Genomic DNA, 19506 nt, shown 5'->3' with positions numbered 1-19506 from the left:
ATGGGATGATTATAAGTGGGTGTTTGGAGATGCATGGAATAGTTTCTGCAGTGTGAATAAGTGCGCTTTATGTGTATGTGTGACTGCTGTAGGTAGATGGAGTCCATGTTTGTGTGTTAAACATGAGAGTGCATGAAGAAGGATGTGTAGGGGTGGCAGGAGGTGCTTTTTGTGGATTTTATCTGAGAGTCTAAATGTCAGCATGGTGGTTTTTGTGATTGTGATTGTGTGTGTGTGTGTGTGTCTGTGTGTGTGTGTGTGTATGTTGTGGCATCTAAAACAGGTTTCTGTTCCTAACTACTTCACAGTTCCTGCTGAGACAGACAGACAGATCTACCTGGATCTGTCAGAGAAAAAGAATAGCAGCCAGTTTATCACGCACACAATTTAAAATGATTCACACCCACTGAATTAAATCATAATTTAAAAGAGCTTCTTTGTTTGGGTGTCTGAATTTATTCTGAGTTTAACTGTTTTTCAGATCTTTACATACAGGCAGATGCACACAGATACACAAAGCTAATAGTAGCTCTGTGACAGCTGTGATTACTTCAAGTTCAAGTTAAAGGATAACACACACACACACACACACACACACACACACACACACACACACACACACACACACACACACACACACACACAGCTGAGATGTGTAGGGATGTCTTGCTGTGCTTTGAAATGGAGATTGAATTCACAACAACCGCTGGGACTGACTGCTTTCTCCCTCAAAGAGACCAAACCCACAAATCACAATGAAGACCACAATCCATCACTGATTTTACCTGGTGAATCATGATGGGGAGATGTAACGGCAGAAGAGGCAGCTGTAAGGAGGACTTTTAAACCTTCAGATAAAGACTGCGTCCTCCTCCGCCTGGGGACGTCTCTGATGCAGCCTGCGGCGGTAGCATCTCTGCTGAGGAGCGGCTGTTGTTCAGACTGCAACGTTTTCTTCCTCGTTCAGCACCGAGAAGGACGAAACTTCGATCAGCAGGAGGGAACATTAAAGCTGGTATCATTTAATATTTGTTTATGAGGCCTGTGAGGACAGAACCTGGGAAACGATTAGTTTTTTAAAAAAAATCAAACAAACTGTTAAAGCTTTATAGACTTACAGCTGCATCCTCTGTGAGGGTCACCTCAGGTAGTTAGTGCTGGTGACCCTGAAGCATCCTTTATGCGGGTCGGGGACTCACGCTGCACTGAGCACGTCTCCTCCACCCCCCATGTGATTATAACCAGTCAAAGCAAATGGCTGCCCTTCGTCTCTAGGTGGTCCCTTCCTGTCAAACTGGAGTTCTTTATTCCCACCATCACCTGTGCTGCTAAAAGAAGACTGATTATTGAGGTTTTCTGTGTAATACTGATAGTTTTATGATAGGTGACTGCTGTGCCTGCAGTATCTATCTAATACCTATACCAGTGTAGACTTGTGTTAGTACTGTTAGATAATGATCTGAGTAGCTGTGAGTGCTACAGTGGTTATGCAAAGCAGCAACAACACAAATTTGTATTCATTTTTCGACAGAAAAACATTAGCACCATTGTGCCAAAACGAAGAACATTTGTATTCATGGGGTTTGACCTCTGCACTCCTCAGATTTAACAAATGAATGAATTCAGTTCAGCGTTTATAAAGGGCCATTTCACCACAGCCGTCGTCTCCACAGAGAACAGAGAACCCTGGTGATCAGACCGTCCCCTGTTGTGTGTCTGAGACTGTAATGGCGTTTGACAGTGCGTCAGTCCTCCTTTTTTCTCGCTCATGCTGCTCCTGCAGAAGATGTAAAAGCTTCTTAGTATGCAGATGCTGGCTCACAGCCTCACAGGGCTGCTAGCATTGGTGGTGTAGACCTACGCATTTTCACATTACAGATGTGAATAGATTTATGTGTTACTGGAGACGCATAAACCAACAATAACATGTTTTTTTTTCACATCTCATGACAAAGAAGCGCACTGTCGTACCAACAGTCTACAAATAAAGAGAAAATCAACAACATTTTTATTCAGAGGTAGCAGCCCTACCTGAGGACAAACAGGCTCATGGAGGGGCAGCCCTCTGGTCCTGTGCTGCTGCCCACTGTTTGCTGTCAGGTTCTCTTTGGTTGGTGTTTCTCAGTGTGCTAACAGTTACATTGTTGCAGTTTTGTTGTTAGTTATTGTGTCCCATTCACGTCTTCCCTTGTTCTTCTTGTCTTCCCCGTGTCTGTGTTGGTCCTTTGTCTCATGTCTTGTGTTCAGTTTCACTTCCTGTTGTGTTTTTAGGTTTCCATTTAGTCATGTTTAGATTCCCTCTGTGTGTCTGTGGTCACGACTGCGTTGTGTTGTGTTTGGTCTCTTCCTGTTTTATTTTGACAGTCCCCTGTCCTGTGTGCTTTGTGTTTAGTTGTGCTTCCTTTGTCTCATTGGTGTTATGTTCACCTGTTCTTCCTGGATGTTCCCACCCCCCTCGTGTGTGTGTGTGTGTGTGTGTGTGTATCTAGTTGTCTATGTTTATCATAAGCTGTGTGCTTTCTATTTTTGTGTTTCCCTTCTGTTTCCCGGGGCTCTCACATTATGGACTCTGCTCTGCCCCGGGTCGGGATTTTCTATTTTGAATTCAGCATTTTTGCTTTGCCTCCAGTATTGAAACTATTTTTGAGTTTTTGAGTCCCATCCCACCTGCCACACAAGGGTCACTGTGCCGTGACCGGTCGGTGACTCGGTGCCGGGTAGACCGACAATGTTTCGTGTTTTAGATAATGTTGTTAAGAACAGATATTTCTGAGGAGAAACATGAATACAGCAGAACATCCTTTCAGCTGCCGTCTTTTGATATGTGAGCTTGTAAAAACTTTCCTTTTCATGAGTCACTTTTGAAATAGTAACTGGTTTTCTTACAGCCCAAACTTTTGGTTTTCAGAATGCTTCTAAATAAAGTGTTTTTCAGGTAAGCTTCTGCTGCGAGTCCTTTCAGTTTTGAATTCTCACATTGCTGCATGTTTAAAATGTTTTCCTATGAATCAGAGTTTCCTGCAACAACAACCTGCATCCTGCTTTACGGCGACATCACTGTCGTTCGCACCTCGGTCTCAATAGCTGTCTGTCATCCTAAGCACAGTAATTAATCTCCCACTGATATTAAGCTTTTATTTTTCATGGATCTCTGTAATTTGCCAAATCAAACATGAAACTTCTATTGCCTTGTTATTTTTCCTGTGGATTCCTGGGAGAATAACTGTCAGCGTATTATCTCGGATCTGTACCTGTTCACCGTGATAAGGCAAAATAAAACAGGCTTTTTCAATCACTTCTGGGGTGCCGCAGATTCTCATTTTCTCCGGTGCCATTTTTCTCGGCGGGACTTTGACACAACAGGGGGCCTTTTCTTCCTCCTACTCCATCCCATTTTTCTCTCTCATCACATCTCTCCCACTCGCTATTGACTACCTCATTGATTCACACTCCCTCTGTCTATCTGACTCTCTTAATCTCTTTGAGTCTACCTCTCTACCTGCTTACACTAATCCCTCTATCTTGCAATTTCGCTACTTTCCCATTCTCACGTCCCTACTCTCAATCACAGACCTTTTCTCTCTCTCTTCATCTCAGCAATCATTGCTCTTCCTCCACCTTTTCTTAAATCTACTTCTCACTCATGGCACTGGGAAACTGTGCAGTAAGTGGTTTCATTAGTGTGAATAATTGCAGGCTGTAGGTGGTGAGCTGAAAACACAGGCTGCATTTAGTGCGTAAAAGTAAACTTAATTAAAGTTTAATCAAAATTATAAATTGAAATTAATTGAAGTACAGCAAATCTATTGAGGCACTTGTTGCATTGTTTTAAGACACGCCACATTATTAAGAACAGATTCTCAGTAATGATGCAGGTGTGATGTTTCTCCTGCTTCAGCACTAAGCCTGTCACACCGTCACCAACGCCAAAGGTCAGGCTCATCTAACCTGAAAGGAAGAAAATGAGAGACTGCAGGAGCGGCACAGCTAATTCTGGGGTCAGCCGGATCCTCAGCCATCCCACCAATGTGCACTTTAACACACTCGTCCACCAACTGTGGCTAAAAGCTAATATCACACACACACACAAAACACACAAAACAGGGCACAAAGAGAAGACTTCATACGATGCAATGTTTCTATGGTAACATGTGAAATACTTAAAGGCAGTGAGTACATGTTCTGTGACCTCCAGTCTGGTCCTCACAGGTCTGCGTGGGTTTGAGTGACATGTATTTGTAGTTAATAGGTGAGCTTCAGGGTTTGTGTGGATGTCCACCTTCTTGTTTTTTGGTCACTGCACAGACTCACCTGCTCAGACTTTCCATTACAATGCATCAACTAATCAGACACTCCAGGTGGTGGACTTCAGTGAAGTATGACAGGAATGATTACTGTCTGTGTCCGTAGCACAGTATAATCCAGGCTTAAGAGCTCTGTACATAAACAAGTGTCTGCAAACCTCAATGAACTGAAGCTACACTGTAAAGAAGAGTGGGCCAAAATTCCTCCACACTGAGAAAGTAAGAAAACAATTACTTCAAATTACTGCTGGTAAAGGTCATTCTATAAGCTGCTGAATAATGGGGTGTACTTACCTCTCACATGACTGTATTAACTTCATATTATGTCTCCAAAATTAGGCCATCCTCCCAACACCTCCTCTCACTCCCCTAAAAGCCAAAGGTACTAACCTGTCTCTGTTATTGCAGAATAAAATCAGCCTATACTCACTTGGTTTAAACCAAGGCTGAAGTTCACTGTTTTGGGCTCATTGCATGTAAAATGTTGGCTGGAATCATCAGCCATAGGGGTGGAAAATGAGTCTAATGAGTCTAAAGCTAACGACATATTTTAACCCAAGCTGCTTGTAAACTCTAACAAATAGATATTCACGTGAAGGTGAAAATAAAAACACTGGTGCACGCACTGAAACCGAACCCAGATCCAGACTAAATGCTGCATTCATGAACCCAAAGGCTGAGTGGGTAAATAAACAAACACCGTGGTGAGCGCTGTGCTGTCAGAGGAGCTGAACAGAAATGGGTACAGACAGCCTCGTTTACACCAAACTCAAACCTTCATTGTCATTCATGAGTTCACACTTTAAATTTCTCCCACCTTCATTACTGGAACTCAGGTTTCTGAATCCTCTTTAAGATCCCCTCATCACTGCAGCCGGCCTCTAACCAGGGTCTCCATCTGCTCCACACTCAAACTTTAAGACCAGACGCCATCGTGCTTTTGAGGTTATGGCGCCCAAACTCTGGAAGAGCCAATCAGGTCGGCCGAGTCTGTGAATCTGCTGAAATCACATTTTTACAGGTTCGATGAATCTCTCCCCTTTGACCTGGATCATAGTTTGAAACTATTTGTGTGTATAGACATGTGTATGAAGGTCTAACCACATGGTGTCACTTATATGAGGCTGTAACTGTGAGGCACTTTGTAACTCTATGTTTTGAACAGTACTTTACAAATAAAGTTATTTTCATTAATAATTCACATTTTTGGAGACTTGTGGTCTGAATGTTATTGGAGCAAATATGTCAGATTGAAACGATAGAAGCTGTGGGTCCACGTGAGCACCGGGCCTCTGTGGGGTGCAGTTTTGTCTCTATGGATAAAAGTCTGCACAGCCTGCATACGTCCTGTGCTATGGTATCAAATAAATACCTGCCTCAAACTTTCTGCTGCTCCCCAGTTTAACATCCAGTCTAATTTTTTAGGACACAGACAAATTGTGGAGCTGCATTATCCATCAAAGGCTTGTCAAAATCAAGCTTCAGATGCCAGATACGTCAGCTTTGACTGATTTCCTCATGTCGCTGGATGGGAAACATAAATCAAGTCAATGCTAAGCTTCTCCACAGTAGCTCTGGCCTTGTGGTTTCATCATCCATGCTGTTAAAAATGTATTGTGGCCGTCCATCACATGACAGCGCGCGTCTCAGCCTGATTTGAATTAAACAGCATCTGATGCCTGACCCTCTCCTCATTCACTTTATATCTGTGTCAAAACCAGAGCCCAGCAGGGACCAGGATGAACTTAAGATATGGTTAATTAGCCACAAAAGTGAACAAATGCTCGCTGACAATGAGTGTGTCTCATCTCATTTGATCTGACAGGGCTCAGCAGAAGCCACACTATATGCTTAAAATAAAGTGCAGACCTGCTGCCACAGCACAGACCTCTAAAATCTGATGAACAGAGCAGAATATGTCTCAGAGTCAGATTTTGTTTATCAAAACACTCGTTACTTTGCAGCTGGCGCTCACAGCGGCTTCAAATCAGCTCCACCCGATGACAGTTGTTAATATAAAAGCGAAACACTGATTTAAATGGTGGAAAGTGAGCATTTAATCTCAATCACATTAAAATAGATTGTTACTACATTGTTACTACATTTATTACTACAGTCAGGTCTTCAAAGTCAAGTCTTAAATTTGGGTTTGAAACAAGGTGCACTGTGTGCTTAGTGTAGGTCTATTGATTTTGTGTTAAAGGTGTGATGTTTTGATGTGTTTTTAATGGATGAGCACTTATGTAGCACGTCTACTCTTAAATCACTTTTTACTGCTACACTTATTGACACACTTTTATGCAGTGCTGTGTTCTGTGTGTAAGAGCCATTCTGACCAACTGCAGGCCCACACTTCAAAACACAAAAAACTATTAAATATTTAGACCCTTGGTATTTTTTAATGTCACGTTGTGATCTATTTAATCCCAAAGCATTAATTCAGATATTACTAATTTAAATAAATATCCTGCTTTTTATGTCACAATAGGCAAAGGTAAAACAATTTTTTTCTGAGATGAATTCCATGGTGACACATCTTAGGAGAGGAACGCTGTTACAAAAATACAAAATGAGCATCGAGTGTCCTGCTACTAAATATGTGTCCTTCAGATACAGAGTAACACATATGTGATAAAAGTGTTGATAAAAGGAGAATTCCTTCCTGAACCAGTTCAGGTCCTTAAATGTTTTTTACCTCTGATGCACGCACAGACACAGACAGACACACACACACACACACACACACACACACACACACACACACACACACACACACACACACACACACACACACACACAGATGATGCCTCAGGGGGAGTCTGAGGTTCGGCGTCTCGTCTGAGGACACTTTGATGTGCAGATGTTTGACGCTTCCTTTTAAAAGATATTGCAGCAGATTTGAACCTTGGTTAGAGTTAACTGTTAAATTGGACCAATTATGCTTTTCATTATTTTCTGTCATATATAAACTGTTACATGTTAAACATCACCAGAGTGTGAGTACACGTAATGCCCAAACATCAGTCTAATCCAAACGCTCACTCTCAGAGGGGACATCCTTCATACGATCATTTCAGGTGCACAGCTCTGACAGTGAGCACAAAAGCTCCACCCACTTCCTGGCCCAACCGTCTGAGGGGCCCCCAATCAGAAGAACAATAGCTTAAGGTGACTATAACATGTGGAGAAGTTAAAACTGCTTGTTTCAGAGAGCTTCAAGGTGTGGTCGGTACTCTGTAGTGTAGAAATAATTTGGTGGGTACCTTAAAAAGTGTTGCTCAGCACTAATTAGCAGATGTGTGTTGTGCCTGTACCACTGATGATTGCAGCTTGCTGTCATTACCTGATAACTTGATACCCCCTGCTGGTGATGTCACAGTGGTTACTTACATGTGTTAAATACTGATTGTGAGATATGTCAGTAATAACTCTGTTATCATCAGCCCATTTCTCTAACTGTGCTCAGAGATCAGCAGAAGCTTAACAAACATCATGAAGATATGAATCACAATATTTGGGTTTACCACACCTTTACCTGCTCGGACCCATTCCTGCTCCTGCAGCTTTCAGAGGTAATGATGACCGAGGCTGCCAATTTTTTGGCTTTACATTTTATTTGACAAGACAATGAGTTGTAAAACATGTACAATAGGATTCCCAAAAAGCATACAAAATGATAATTGATCTGTGATACACAAAATAAATGATAGAAAAATCAATAAACACTCACAAAAATGATTTGATCTCCAGTGTTTTTGTTTTGTCATTATCAAACACATACTGTGTTTGTGTATTTCCCCGTTTCATCATCTGTTCATCGCTCAGAGAAGAAATGCGAGAAGCTAAAAATAACATAAAGAAGGCACGTCTGGCTCCGTGATGAGAAGCGGTGACGATGAATGAGCGAGAGATCGGAGAAACAAAACAGAGACTGAACGGCGTTCCCGCCGCATTCACAGCTTGTGTTTCTGGAACTGAACGAATAAGTGAGGAAGTCGGGAGATGGAGCAAAGCACCTGGGCCAAGAGGCAGCACTGCAGCTCTCACAGGGGGGGAACCAGAGTCTTTATCTAACTGATAATCCATGTAAAATCACTGCACTCATCTCAGATCACCATCTTAGAACTGTGGAGCCGTGCTGTGTAAACTGAATTATGCTTTGTGGGAGTTTCCATCCTATGAGTCAGCTTCACGTCTATTCTTAGAAATGGGAAGAATCTAATCCAGATACCTGACAATGAAGCAGCTCTATTAAACGTAAGGGTAAAACTGAATGGTCCTTAAATGAGACGGCAGAGTCTGAAAGCTTTGCTGAGTCATTGGTCTCTGATATAATGGGTCCCAGTGATTGTCTTTTCCCTTTTGCTCAATCTCTGAAGAACAGCCCGCCGGCTAAGACATTAAACACAATAAATCCACAGGAAACTAAATATTCATTCATTTTCTGAAAATAATTTAGGGACAAAAAGCATTACAGTGAATTCCCTTCATGACAGTTTGCTTCTGCGGTGGGGCTGTAAAATACATCATATATGATTGTCTGACACTGCATCATATCAGCGAGTCAAAAAGCCGTATACTTATTAATGTGGCGCGACTCTACTAAAATATGGAAATAGGCCCGTGCAGCATGCAGATATTTCCTGTACTGCAAATAAACATCTCAGTGGGACAAACTTTAGCAGCATTTGCTGCTGCAGACGTCCCGTCTTTACCCCATCTGTCCTGATTCAGCACACAAACATGATATGAGATAAATAAATACTGAAGCTAGCATATCGGCTAATTTCCACAATGTGCTGCATTATGAAAACTCTCCACGTAATCAGCAGAACACGCGTCTCTGTTGGGAAAGAGCAACAATGTAGCAGGATTTCAGTTAGCATGGTAAATGGTAAATGGACTAGTTCTTATATAGCGCTTTTCTACTCAGATATGAGCACTCAAAGCGCTTACACTGCAGCATAAATGAGCGCTTTATAATGAATAAGATAAATAAAATAAATGATTGTCAACAAAATTCATTTCATTTTTGCAAAAACTGAAAGCTGTGATAATTTTTCTGCTTTATTGTTTTAATTTTCTCCGTCCTCCTTGATCTGATATTATTACTCCACCATGAACTGCATCTCTCTGCCTTCTGTTCCCACCCGTGTCTGTCTGACACCTCCATTAACTTTCATACCTGCTGAAAAATCTGCAGTTTATCAACTGCCTGCACCCCGACACTCAAACATGAGCGCGCAGAGAGATCTGTGCGGCTCAAGCTCTGAAACAAGAGGTCAAGATTTTTGTGTGCTGAACTCGGCGGCGATGGCGATTTCATGCTGACTGCATTCTGGGATTAGCGCTCGAGATAAAAAGCGGCAGCCCGCGGAGCCGTCACGAGACAAAAAGAAGGGAAAATAAAAACAAAAAACATCCCGCTCTCTCAACTTAGATTGGACTCGTGGTGTGCGTGGTTGTGACAGACGCATTGAGACAGAGATGAAAACAGCTTTCTTTTGAGACATTCAGAAATGTTATTACAAATGAAGATTATTCTGCAAACAGCCTTGGGAAAGTGTTTCAACAAGCCACCGATCATGCCATGCAGAGTAATATGAACACGGAGTAAAATCCACACCATTTTTTTAGATACTCAAAACATTTTAGGATTAAGTGACACCTTTGATGCACCCGTGAAAAGCAAAATATTAATATTATACACTTTGTTTTTTTTTTAGTCGCTCATTGACATTTAACAAACTTCCATCCCCTGTACAGAGGCACTGATGACACTTACACTGGTTTATTTTTTGATGTGTACACATTTCACCAACAATATATTATTCATCAATATTATCAATACTATTTACACTATTCATGATTTGGTACCATCATCTGACATCTGTGAAGACCAATTTTGGATTCAGCCTGAAGGCATAGTTGTTGCTCACCTCGTGTTGCTCAGGTTGGCTCTGGGATAAACTGCAGACTGCATATTTTCTACATGTGCCAAATGATCCGCATATATCAGACTCTATGGCCATCCTAATGGTATAAAATGGCTGTAATGGCAGTATCCTTCTAATATATGTTGAGCATTTACACATTTTGTAATACATTCCTTGTAATGTTTCCCAAACCTTAACAGTGTGATTGATTAAAGACTGAAAACAAAAATGTGTGGAGGCTTTTTATTTGTGTGTGTGAGAAAACCCACAGAGTGTGCTTTTCTTTAGCCTGTCTTTCACTTCTTCAAGTCTTACCAACTGTTGCAATTAACAAGAACAAATATGAATCATGGACTTTAAATTATGTGATGTTGCCAGGTTACAGAGCTTGAAAACGATGTCACTTCCCCTTCGTTAGTGCTAACGAGCAGCCCCGCTGCTCTGACAGTTGCAGGGACAGATGAGGCCCTTTGACAACATAATAAAGTGGAATACTGCTGTATTGGACCGTAGCCTGGCCAAGGATGAGATTTTTCCCTTTACAGTTATTTTAGGACTTGATAAATAAGCGAAATATTGCGAAACGTCTCGAGCGATTAATGAAGCTGCCTGGAGAGCCAGATGATCAGGCTTTGGACTTCCTGGGGCGAATTCAGCTTCCACTAATTCAAACTCAACAAAAACAGGAGTGCTCTGAACGGATTTCACAGGCGGTATTTTTACTCCTGCTGTAGTACCTCTGCTGCTGCCTGGTGTTTCATCTGTACTTAGAGTGAAAATTACTTCCCACAGATGAGAGGAGAGGAGCTCGGGACCGGCAGCCTCTCGTATAATAATCACTTTCTGACTGTGTGGTCATTGCACAAGATGTTGCATATTGTATTTGATAGTGAATCAAACAATTTGCAGAGACTACACACAAGTAAAACACATTATACTCATTTGTTGCTTATTAGCATACTGACATTACACAAGCTCTTCATGGTGTAATTAACTTTTTAAATTACTGTAAAAGTTTTCTCATTTAAAGTGATTTTACTGGCTCTGTGTGTGTGTGTGTGTGTGTGTGTGTGTGTGTGTGTGTGTGTGTGTGTGTGTGTGTGTGTGTGTGTGTCCAGTATTGATGTGCTGCATGGTACTTTCAGGTTTTCTGGGAGATAATGGTGATGATGGTCCACTTGGCTGAGGTTAAAAAATAAAAATAATCAAACAAAAACAGGCTGTTTGGATTTGAACCGAGCGAATTCTTCGTTGTCTCAAGTACCATTACAACAAAATCAAAAACAAATTATTTATATGGTGAGGAGATATTTAAACCCACTAAATAAGAAAAGTGAATAAAAACAAACTCAAAACATTCGGCATGTGTGGCTTAAAACTTCTTAAACTTTAAAAGGTTTGAACGATAAAAGGGTGGAAACGTGTGCTTGCCTTTACTTTTCATGCTAATTTGGGTGACCTGGCACTCGCCCGCACGCCTGTGATGTGGTGTTCTGGTTGCCAAGGCTACACATACATGGCAGGAGACACAAAGCTCTCGCCACGAGAAATGTTGGCAGTTGGCGCCTCGTGATTGGATGAATCCAAATCATTGCCGTGGTGACCGTCCGCTGCGTGGTCTTTGTGCTCGTTGTCATATTTGACTGGAGGGGCTCTGCCGTTCAGGGCGCCGGTGGTCTCATCGTCCAAGTTCTGCAGAGATAAACACAGACAGGTTTATTATCCTGTTACTGTCTCTGAGGGAGACGCCCTCCTCCCTCTGGAGAAAGCTCATTCTGCTGCTTGTATCTGCAGTCTGGTTCTTTAGGTCAGCACTCAGAGCTCGTGACCATCGGTGAGGGTAGGGATGCAGATCGACTGGTAACACTCAGCTGTCTCTTCACCACAACAGACTGGTACAACATCCACATCAGTGTGAATGCTGCTCCAGTACATCTGTCAGTGTCCCCTCCCCTCTTCCCTCACTCAAGAACAGGACCCTGAGATACTTGAACACCCCCAAAACCCTGAGTGGGCACTCCACTCTTTTCTGGCTGGGACCCTCAGACTTGCAGGTGCTAATTCTCATTCCCGCTGCTTCGCACTTGGCTGTGAGCCGCTCTAGTGCGAGCTGGAGGCCACCACTTAAAGAAGCCAACAGGCCCACCTGACCTGCAAAAGGCAGAGATGAGATCCTGAGGCCACCAATGTGGAAGCTGTCTGCCTCTTAGCTCCACCTAGTAATTCTGTCCATTAAAAATATGAGCATAGCTGGTGCTGGTGATTTCATTTTAATAAAAAAAAAAAAGGCCAGTTTTTGCTCATCAGTCTAAACCTAATAATGTGTAACAACAAAGAATTCAGACCCATGCTTGTTGACATCTGGAGAAAGATATCTAAATCTTTTTTTACAAGTCTTTCTCAGGGGCAATAAAGAAAACCTTTTACATCTCACTTTGTAACTGAATTCAACATAAGGTGACATCTTTTAAAGGTCATGACTGACCAATCAGACAGCACACAAAACAACTTCCATGGATGTCCAACACTTGTTGGGGTCCTGCTTGTTGAAATAATACTTGATTTGATTCCACCTGTGCTAAATCCAGCTGAATGGATACATTCTTCTATGTTAGATCTCACAAATTACACTGCAACAACCAACACATGCAGTCCAAAGAACTGCAGACAGATTCGTTGCTGCCTAATGGAGAACCACTTCTGTGCTCTAACAAGAACTTCACAATGATTCACAGAATAGAACCCACTAACCTTTGGTTCTTGGAGAGCTTTGTGCTCTGCAGACACAGAAGAACCTGCAGTAAAATATCTCCATCTAAGCAATTTATTAATTAGATCTTAGGGGTGGAGAAGCTAGACAAGCCACTCTGGAGTATAAGGCACAGCCTGTTCAGAGTCTGCCAAATGGCATTTAATGCACTCTGAAAGCATCTAATGAGACAACTATTGAACTTTGGGGGCAGAAATAGAGGGCAGTAAGAGGGAGGGATGAATGAGCCACAGAAAAGTCTTTGAAGAAACCCTTTTAAGGAGTGCACTTGGCCCGAGGCTGGGGTGATGTTTCACCCAAACAATCACACCAACACACTGTGTTGGTTAAGTTTTGGTACACGTGTGAATCTCTGTCATTAAGTGGGACAGGTAAAGACCAAACTTCAATCCCTAAAGCACAGGAGAGACCTGGACCTGCTTCTCCTTCAGTCTGAGCTTACATGGATCTGCCATCGGGCTAAATCCAGGTGTGACAGGAAACTCAGAGCAGTCATTTCTGCTTCTACAGTCAAATAAAGGTATGAATACTTAACGTAAATGCAGGCTTCTACTTTGTCATTATTATATTAAGCATGGACTAAAGGGCAAAAAGTACAATTGTATCCATTTGAAACTAAAGTGTGCAGAAAGTGAAGGGATCTCAATACTTTTGGATTTAACTGTATGTGATCATTAATAATGTATGTAAATCAGATGACCTGAAGACTACAAAATGTCTCATAAGTAATTATCACAACTCATTTACATAGCAGAGGGATTATGGGTTATCACAGCAAGCTGTGAAGACTTTAAGTTTTAGATTTAATTTGAATCCCATTTCCTGAAGTTCATGTAATAAGTCATAGCTTAATATTAATAACAGCTGATTGATTGGTACAAAGTGAAAACACCATGAGGTCCCCACAACAGTGTGTAGCTGTCCAAACAGATATGAAGCCTACTGTGGCTGAGTGTCAGTGAGCAAAACATGCTTTTGTGTCTGTGTGCGTGTTTGTGTGTGTGTTATAGTTACAGTGACAGGCTCTCCCCCTGTGGGCTCGTAGTAAACCTCTCCTGGGCTGAGAGGCGCTGTCTCTGTGGCTGTGGGAGGCTCTGATGGCTTGTTGAGCTGCAAGCACAGAAACCACATCAACACAGGGAAGAGAACAAAACAGAGACAGAGCAGTAAAACAGTGTTATAGTGTTACACTGTTTCACTGTAACACTATAACACTATAACAGTGTTACAGTGTAACACTGTTATAGTGTTATACTGTTACAGTGAAACAGTGTTACAGTGTTATAGTGTTACTATGTTTCAATGTAACACTATAACACTGTTACAGTGTAACACTATAACACTATAACAGTGTTACAGTGTACCACTGTTATAGTGTTATACTGTTACAGTGAAACAGTGTTACAGTGTTATAGTGAAACAGTGTTATAGTGTTACACTGTTTCACTGTAACACTATAACACTATAACACTATAACAGTGTTACACTGTAACACTGTACACTGTTATAGTGTTACATTGTAACAGTGTTATAGTGTTATAGTGTTACAGTGAAACACTGTTACAGTGTAACCTCTGAGAGAATAACACAGTCTCACACACACACACAGTTAAAGCCATTCTTCACTTTTTTGTTATTGCAGCCTTACAATTATTGGTGCCCTTAAAATAATCATAATTTCCTCTGAAATTAGTTGAAATCGCCAAAAGTAATTGGGTTCCACGTGTTCAATCAATCAATCATTGAGAGAATTTTCTTTTGATTTTAATATTAAATTCTTTTAAATGAAAGTGGCAGTTATGGAAGATTCAGGAAGCTTAGCCAGAGATTTCTGAGCTCACCTTTTTTAAAGCAATAATTACTGCAATCAAAGCTTTTTTGTATTTTTTTATACCCTTTAATGAGGCTGAACTTTGAAGTCCACTTTGACTCCTCTGGACCAAACTTCAGTCCTCCCAGCTTTCACGGACGCTTTGTTTCAGCTGCAGCTTCACCTCCAGTACATCCAGAGACTGGCACTCTGTCAGAAGCAGCAGCCTTCACATACCCTTTGTCACGGTACTTAGAAGCTATTGCTGTTGCAAAGAGCATAAATCCACATATCTCCAGTGTTTCCATACGTAATCTTTGGTTGGAAACTGAAGCAGGTTCCTCATTTTTCTACAGCACAGATGATACGAGTGGGCCTGGGTTGCATGTGTTTTTGTTATTCTTGCATCTTCTTGACAGCACTTTCAAATGTGGCATCATGCCACCATGACAGTTGGCACTTTTGCCATGACCAAAGTATCATCGGCATCGGTACCAAAGAGCAGCTCGCCTGCATTTCCAAAACATCAGCAAGACATTAAAAATCAGGACTCAGTGTTTCATTCATATCTATGGTGCTTTAAGACGTACATTTTGGGACATTAGCTTGTTGGACAATCACTGAACTGTGACTCAGACAGCTGGAGACCTTTTCTCAACAAGCACTAGTCTTTCCTCTGATTTCACTCTGCCTGCACAGATTGAAGCAGCCCTGTGACAGACACAGCAAAGCAACCTTATAACATGAGTAAGCCTCTTCCATATTTCATAGGGAGGATTTTCTTTGATCTTTCTTTGAAAACTTTCTTTTGTGAACATGGAGCTGATGCGACTTACCAAAAAGCTCTAATTTTGTTTTTCCTGTCCAAAGAAGATTCTCCCTGTCGGCATGCATCTGAACAAATGGCTCGGCTTTTTTATGTTTCCCTTTCAAAAGTGGGGTCTCCTTCCACGGAGCCCATTTCATTCAGGAAGCCATGGAAGGTGCATCCACTCTGTTGTAGCTTGATCCTGGGGCCGTACTTGTCTCTATTTTGAAGTTTTCCTTGGTTCTTTTTCACACCGTCTGACCACTACCGATACTCAGACTGAGGTGGGTACTCTTTTAGGTTTAGGGAGGTTACTATGATACCATAAACATTAAAATCAAAGAAGATTTTTCTAGCTGTGGTCGCAGGAATATTAGATTAGTTGATGGATTTACCTGACCTACTCCTTTCATTTTTTACCATCATATCCCCCCAGAAAACTCAACTTTTCCATTTCTTCTCTTGAAAGGGAAGCAAACAATGATACCAAACAGCTGAGTACTTTTTTCCATTTGAAAAGGCTCAATGACTGATTATAAAAATACATGTAATATTAATATAGGACAATAGTCTGCCTGAATTATCTCAGCAGTCTCCATAATTATCACCATGGCTGTGACTTTTTAAATGATTTTTATAAAATAAGCCTGCTGCTGTATTGTTCTACAGCAAACCAAAGGCACAGAAGTGTGGAACAAAAAGTGGAAGTTAATTTCAGTTTTTAACCTCCTGAGACCCAAGCTCCTGTTTGCGATGCATTTTCAATTTCTCCTAGACATTTGTGATTAGATGGACCTGAAAGAAAAAAAAAAAAAATATATATATATATATATACTAAGCTTCCTCTTTGAACAGGAAGTTGTATTTTGTTACATGGTTGTTACATACAGTTGTGAGAAAAAAAGATGTCCTCAGATGTGGAAACTGGGATTATTTTATAGCATAACACAACAAAAACAACATGACTTAAGAAAGTAAAAAAAATACTATTGAGCACAATGAAGTATAAGGTGCAGCAAAGCCAAAATGTAATGTCCCCATATGTGGACGCAGAGTCTCAGGAGGTTAATGAAAAATACAACATTGTTTGACCAAAGTGTGTTTGCCCATCCATGTACTTAGCCTGGGATTATCCCTCTGATGTCTCAGTCATCATTGGTGACAACACCAACCTTAACCAGCCCAGAGCAGTGAAAAACTACCCACACCCTTCCTGCTTCCATAGGAATTCAGAGGGGAAGTAGCAGCTAATGAAAATGATTAATTGATTGATTGAAGTTTTGGCTGTTTGCTGGTCTGGAGAATTTAAGTGTGTGTTAACATAATGCCACAACCTTCCCAGGAGGGGATGTCCCAGCAAATTTACCCACGAGGACAAACTGAAATCACCAAAACCCTCAGAGCTCCAGCTCAGACTCTGCAGGCCTCAGTTAGCAGGTTAAATGTTAAAGTTCGTGACAGAAAAATTAGAAGAAGAGTGAACGAGTATGACTTGTCTAGAAGTGTTACCAGGAGAAAGAACATGGCAGCTTCAGTTTGCAAAGCTGCATCTGATCAAACCATGAGATTTCTGGACAGATGAGTCCAAAGTGGAGATACTGCACAGTGCCACATTTGGATACATCCAAATACAGCATATCAGCACAAACACCTCAGAACAGCTGTCAGAGCGGCTGTGAGGGCGATGATTTGGGCTTGTTCAGGAGCCACTGGCCCTCAGCACCCTGCAGTCATTGAGTCACCCATGAACTCCTCTGGATACCAAAGTATTCCAGTCCTGTCTGACAGCTAAAGCTAGGCTGAAACTGGGTCGTGCAACAGGACACTGACCCCAAGCATTAAAAATGAAGGTGTGACAATGGCCCAGACCTCGGTCCGACTGAAAAGCTGTGGTGGAGCCTTCAGAGAGCTGCAAACCTGAACTGAAGCAAGTTTGTATAGAAGAGTGGGCCAAATGATTGTGGTTCAACCAGCTACTGATTCAAAGAGTGTCCTTAGTTTTTCACTGAGTCCTGTGAAATCTTTATGTTTTATGATTTCTAACTGTAACTCAAAGAAAAATGTAATCTTTGCTTTTATTAAACTGTTATTAAAGTCTCTGTAATCACAGAACAAAGAAAAATAATCATTAAAACAGACACACATCAAAAACCGTTCACATCTCCATTCAGGTTTTCTCCAAAGAGGGGTGGGGTGGGGTGGGGGGGGGTTATCACCTATGAAGACTTAGACATTAGATCGTTAACAGGCTGCCTTATGGCTCCTGTGTTTCTGTGCAACTCAGTTTGATTTCTGGCAACTGATGAAACTGGCAATAAATCTGGAACCATCAGCGGATTCTGCCTGTCTCCGGTGTAGCCCTGATATCCAGACTGTGGTCTAAAAACATCCATTTCAGGACCTCCGGCTCTGCTGATCATTGTTCATGTGGATTAAAGGGTAACAGACTGTTTACCTGCATGCCCCCAAAGCTGGCTCACATGTCACTAGAAACATCTGGTCAGTGCTTATAGCTTTTTCATTTGTTTGAATGGACGCTGCTGCAGACCTGTTGCACAGTTCCACTTTAAAGAAGTTTATTACGGTGACTTTTAAAGCTCTTTCAACTGGTTTTATCGATTATGATAACGCTGCACTCACCAAAGTAATTACTGCAGTCTGGGATTGGTCTGCTGAAGATTGTCCTGACAAGCATGGTGAAATTTATGAAGAAAATGAAGGCCTGGTAAAAAAAAACTGACCCATATAGTTGTTAATATTCATCACAGTTTACAGCAAAATTCACATTCAACTGTGAGTTAGCGTACTAAATGTGAGCTTTCACCATTGTGCTGGTTAATGAGGGATTACAAATGTACTCCCTCTGTTTTTTCCTTCCAAGTCACGTTGCAGGTTCTTTACATTCTCGATGAACACCCCAATGAACACAGTTTTAGCTGCCTTGTCCCAGGATTTCAATTACAGGCCTCTGGTGAGTACAGGGTTATCATAAGTGATAGGAATGCTGGTTCTAACCATGAAAGTTAAAAGTTTGAATCTTTCTTTAACAAGATAACATAGACTTTAGATGTGGCTCCCTCAAATTTTGCATTAGCATGATCATACGGCTGGAATATTCAATCATTAGGCATCAAACGAACACTGTCTCAGATATGGAAAATCTCCTTCTGATAGCAACTTTGAAAGAAAAATGTAAAAAAAAAAAAAAAGAAAGAAAAAGACTTGACCGGGACGTGGCCTCAAAGAGTTGTGCATAAATATAGAGCTGCAGAGATAATGCTGTTATTTGGTCATGTTCCACAGACAGCGCTTTATAAATGCCTAATAAACTTTCACTGTTGAACCCTGTGAACCTTCCTTTCAGCCAAGGCATTTATAGCCTCTTAGACGTCTTTTATACAATCTAATCAGCATAAAATTACAGAGTTTTAGTCACATTACATAAGGTGGCTCAAGCAATGCAAAATGTGAGTGATGGACTAAAGTAAGAGACACGGCGAGGAGAGGAGTGCTCTAATGGACCTCTTTACGAAAAACCAAGCTAATTATTTTGGCACACATAAGCCAACTCAGATCTCCAATCAATAGCCATTAGCCCCATCATGACTGTCCAAATGGACTGCATGTGTGTGTGTGAGTAGAATATAATTGTAGTGACAATAAGGATTGATTTGAAACCACGCCGACCACTCACCATTTCTGTTGAACTGCCTGCCTTCATGGGGGGAGGTGGCTTGTGCTTGGGGGGGCCTCTGATTGAACAAAAGACAAAGAAAATGTGGTATTGATCTCTGTTTCGTTAAGATATCAGATTTCTTTGTATTCAGCAAAGAAACAACTCAGGCCACTGAAAGATCACAGAAATATACCACACTGCC

General features: G+C 41.4%; 1 protein-coding gene across 1 annotated transcript in view; it reads right to left on the bottom strand.

Moving 5' to 3' along the window:
- Window positions 1-7914: 7914 nt before the first annotated feature.
- Window positions 7915-19506, bottom strand: part of pvrl2l (PVR cell adhesion molecule related 2 like) — a 298334-nt gene continuing 286742 nt past the window's right edge. The window contains exons 8-10 of the mRNA XM_030740538.1: window positions 19323-19380; window positions 14025-14120; window positions 7915-11932 (exon numbers count right to left, since the gene is read on the bottom strand). Coding sequence (XP_030596398.1) covers window positions 11747-11932; window positions 14025-14120; window positions 19323-19380 — 340 coding nt within the window. The 3' untranslated portion in view covers window positions 7915-11746. The remainder of the gene's footprint in view (window positions 11933-14024; window positions 14121-19322; window positions 19381-19506) is intronic.

The sequence above is a fragment of the Archocentrus centrarchus genome, chromosome 11 (assembly GCF_007364275.1).
Source record: "Archocentrus centrarchus isolate MPI-CPG fArcCen1 chromosome 11, fArcCen1, whole genome shotgun sequence".
In the NCBI taxonomy this organism is placed as follows: Eukaryota; Metazoa; Chordata; class Actinopteri; order Cichliformes; family Cichlidae; genus Archocentrus; species Archocentrus centrarchus.
This window is presented reverse-complemented; position numbering and strand designations above follow the sequence as displayed.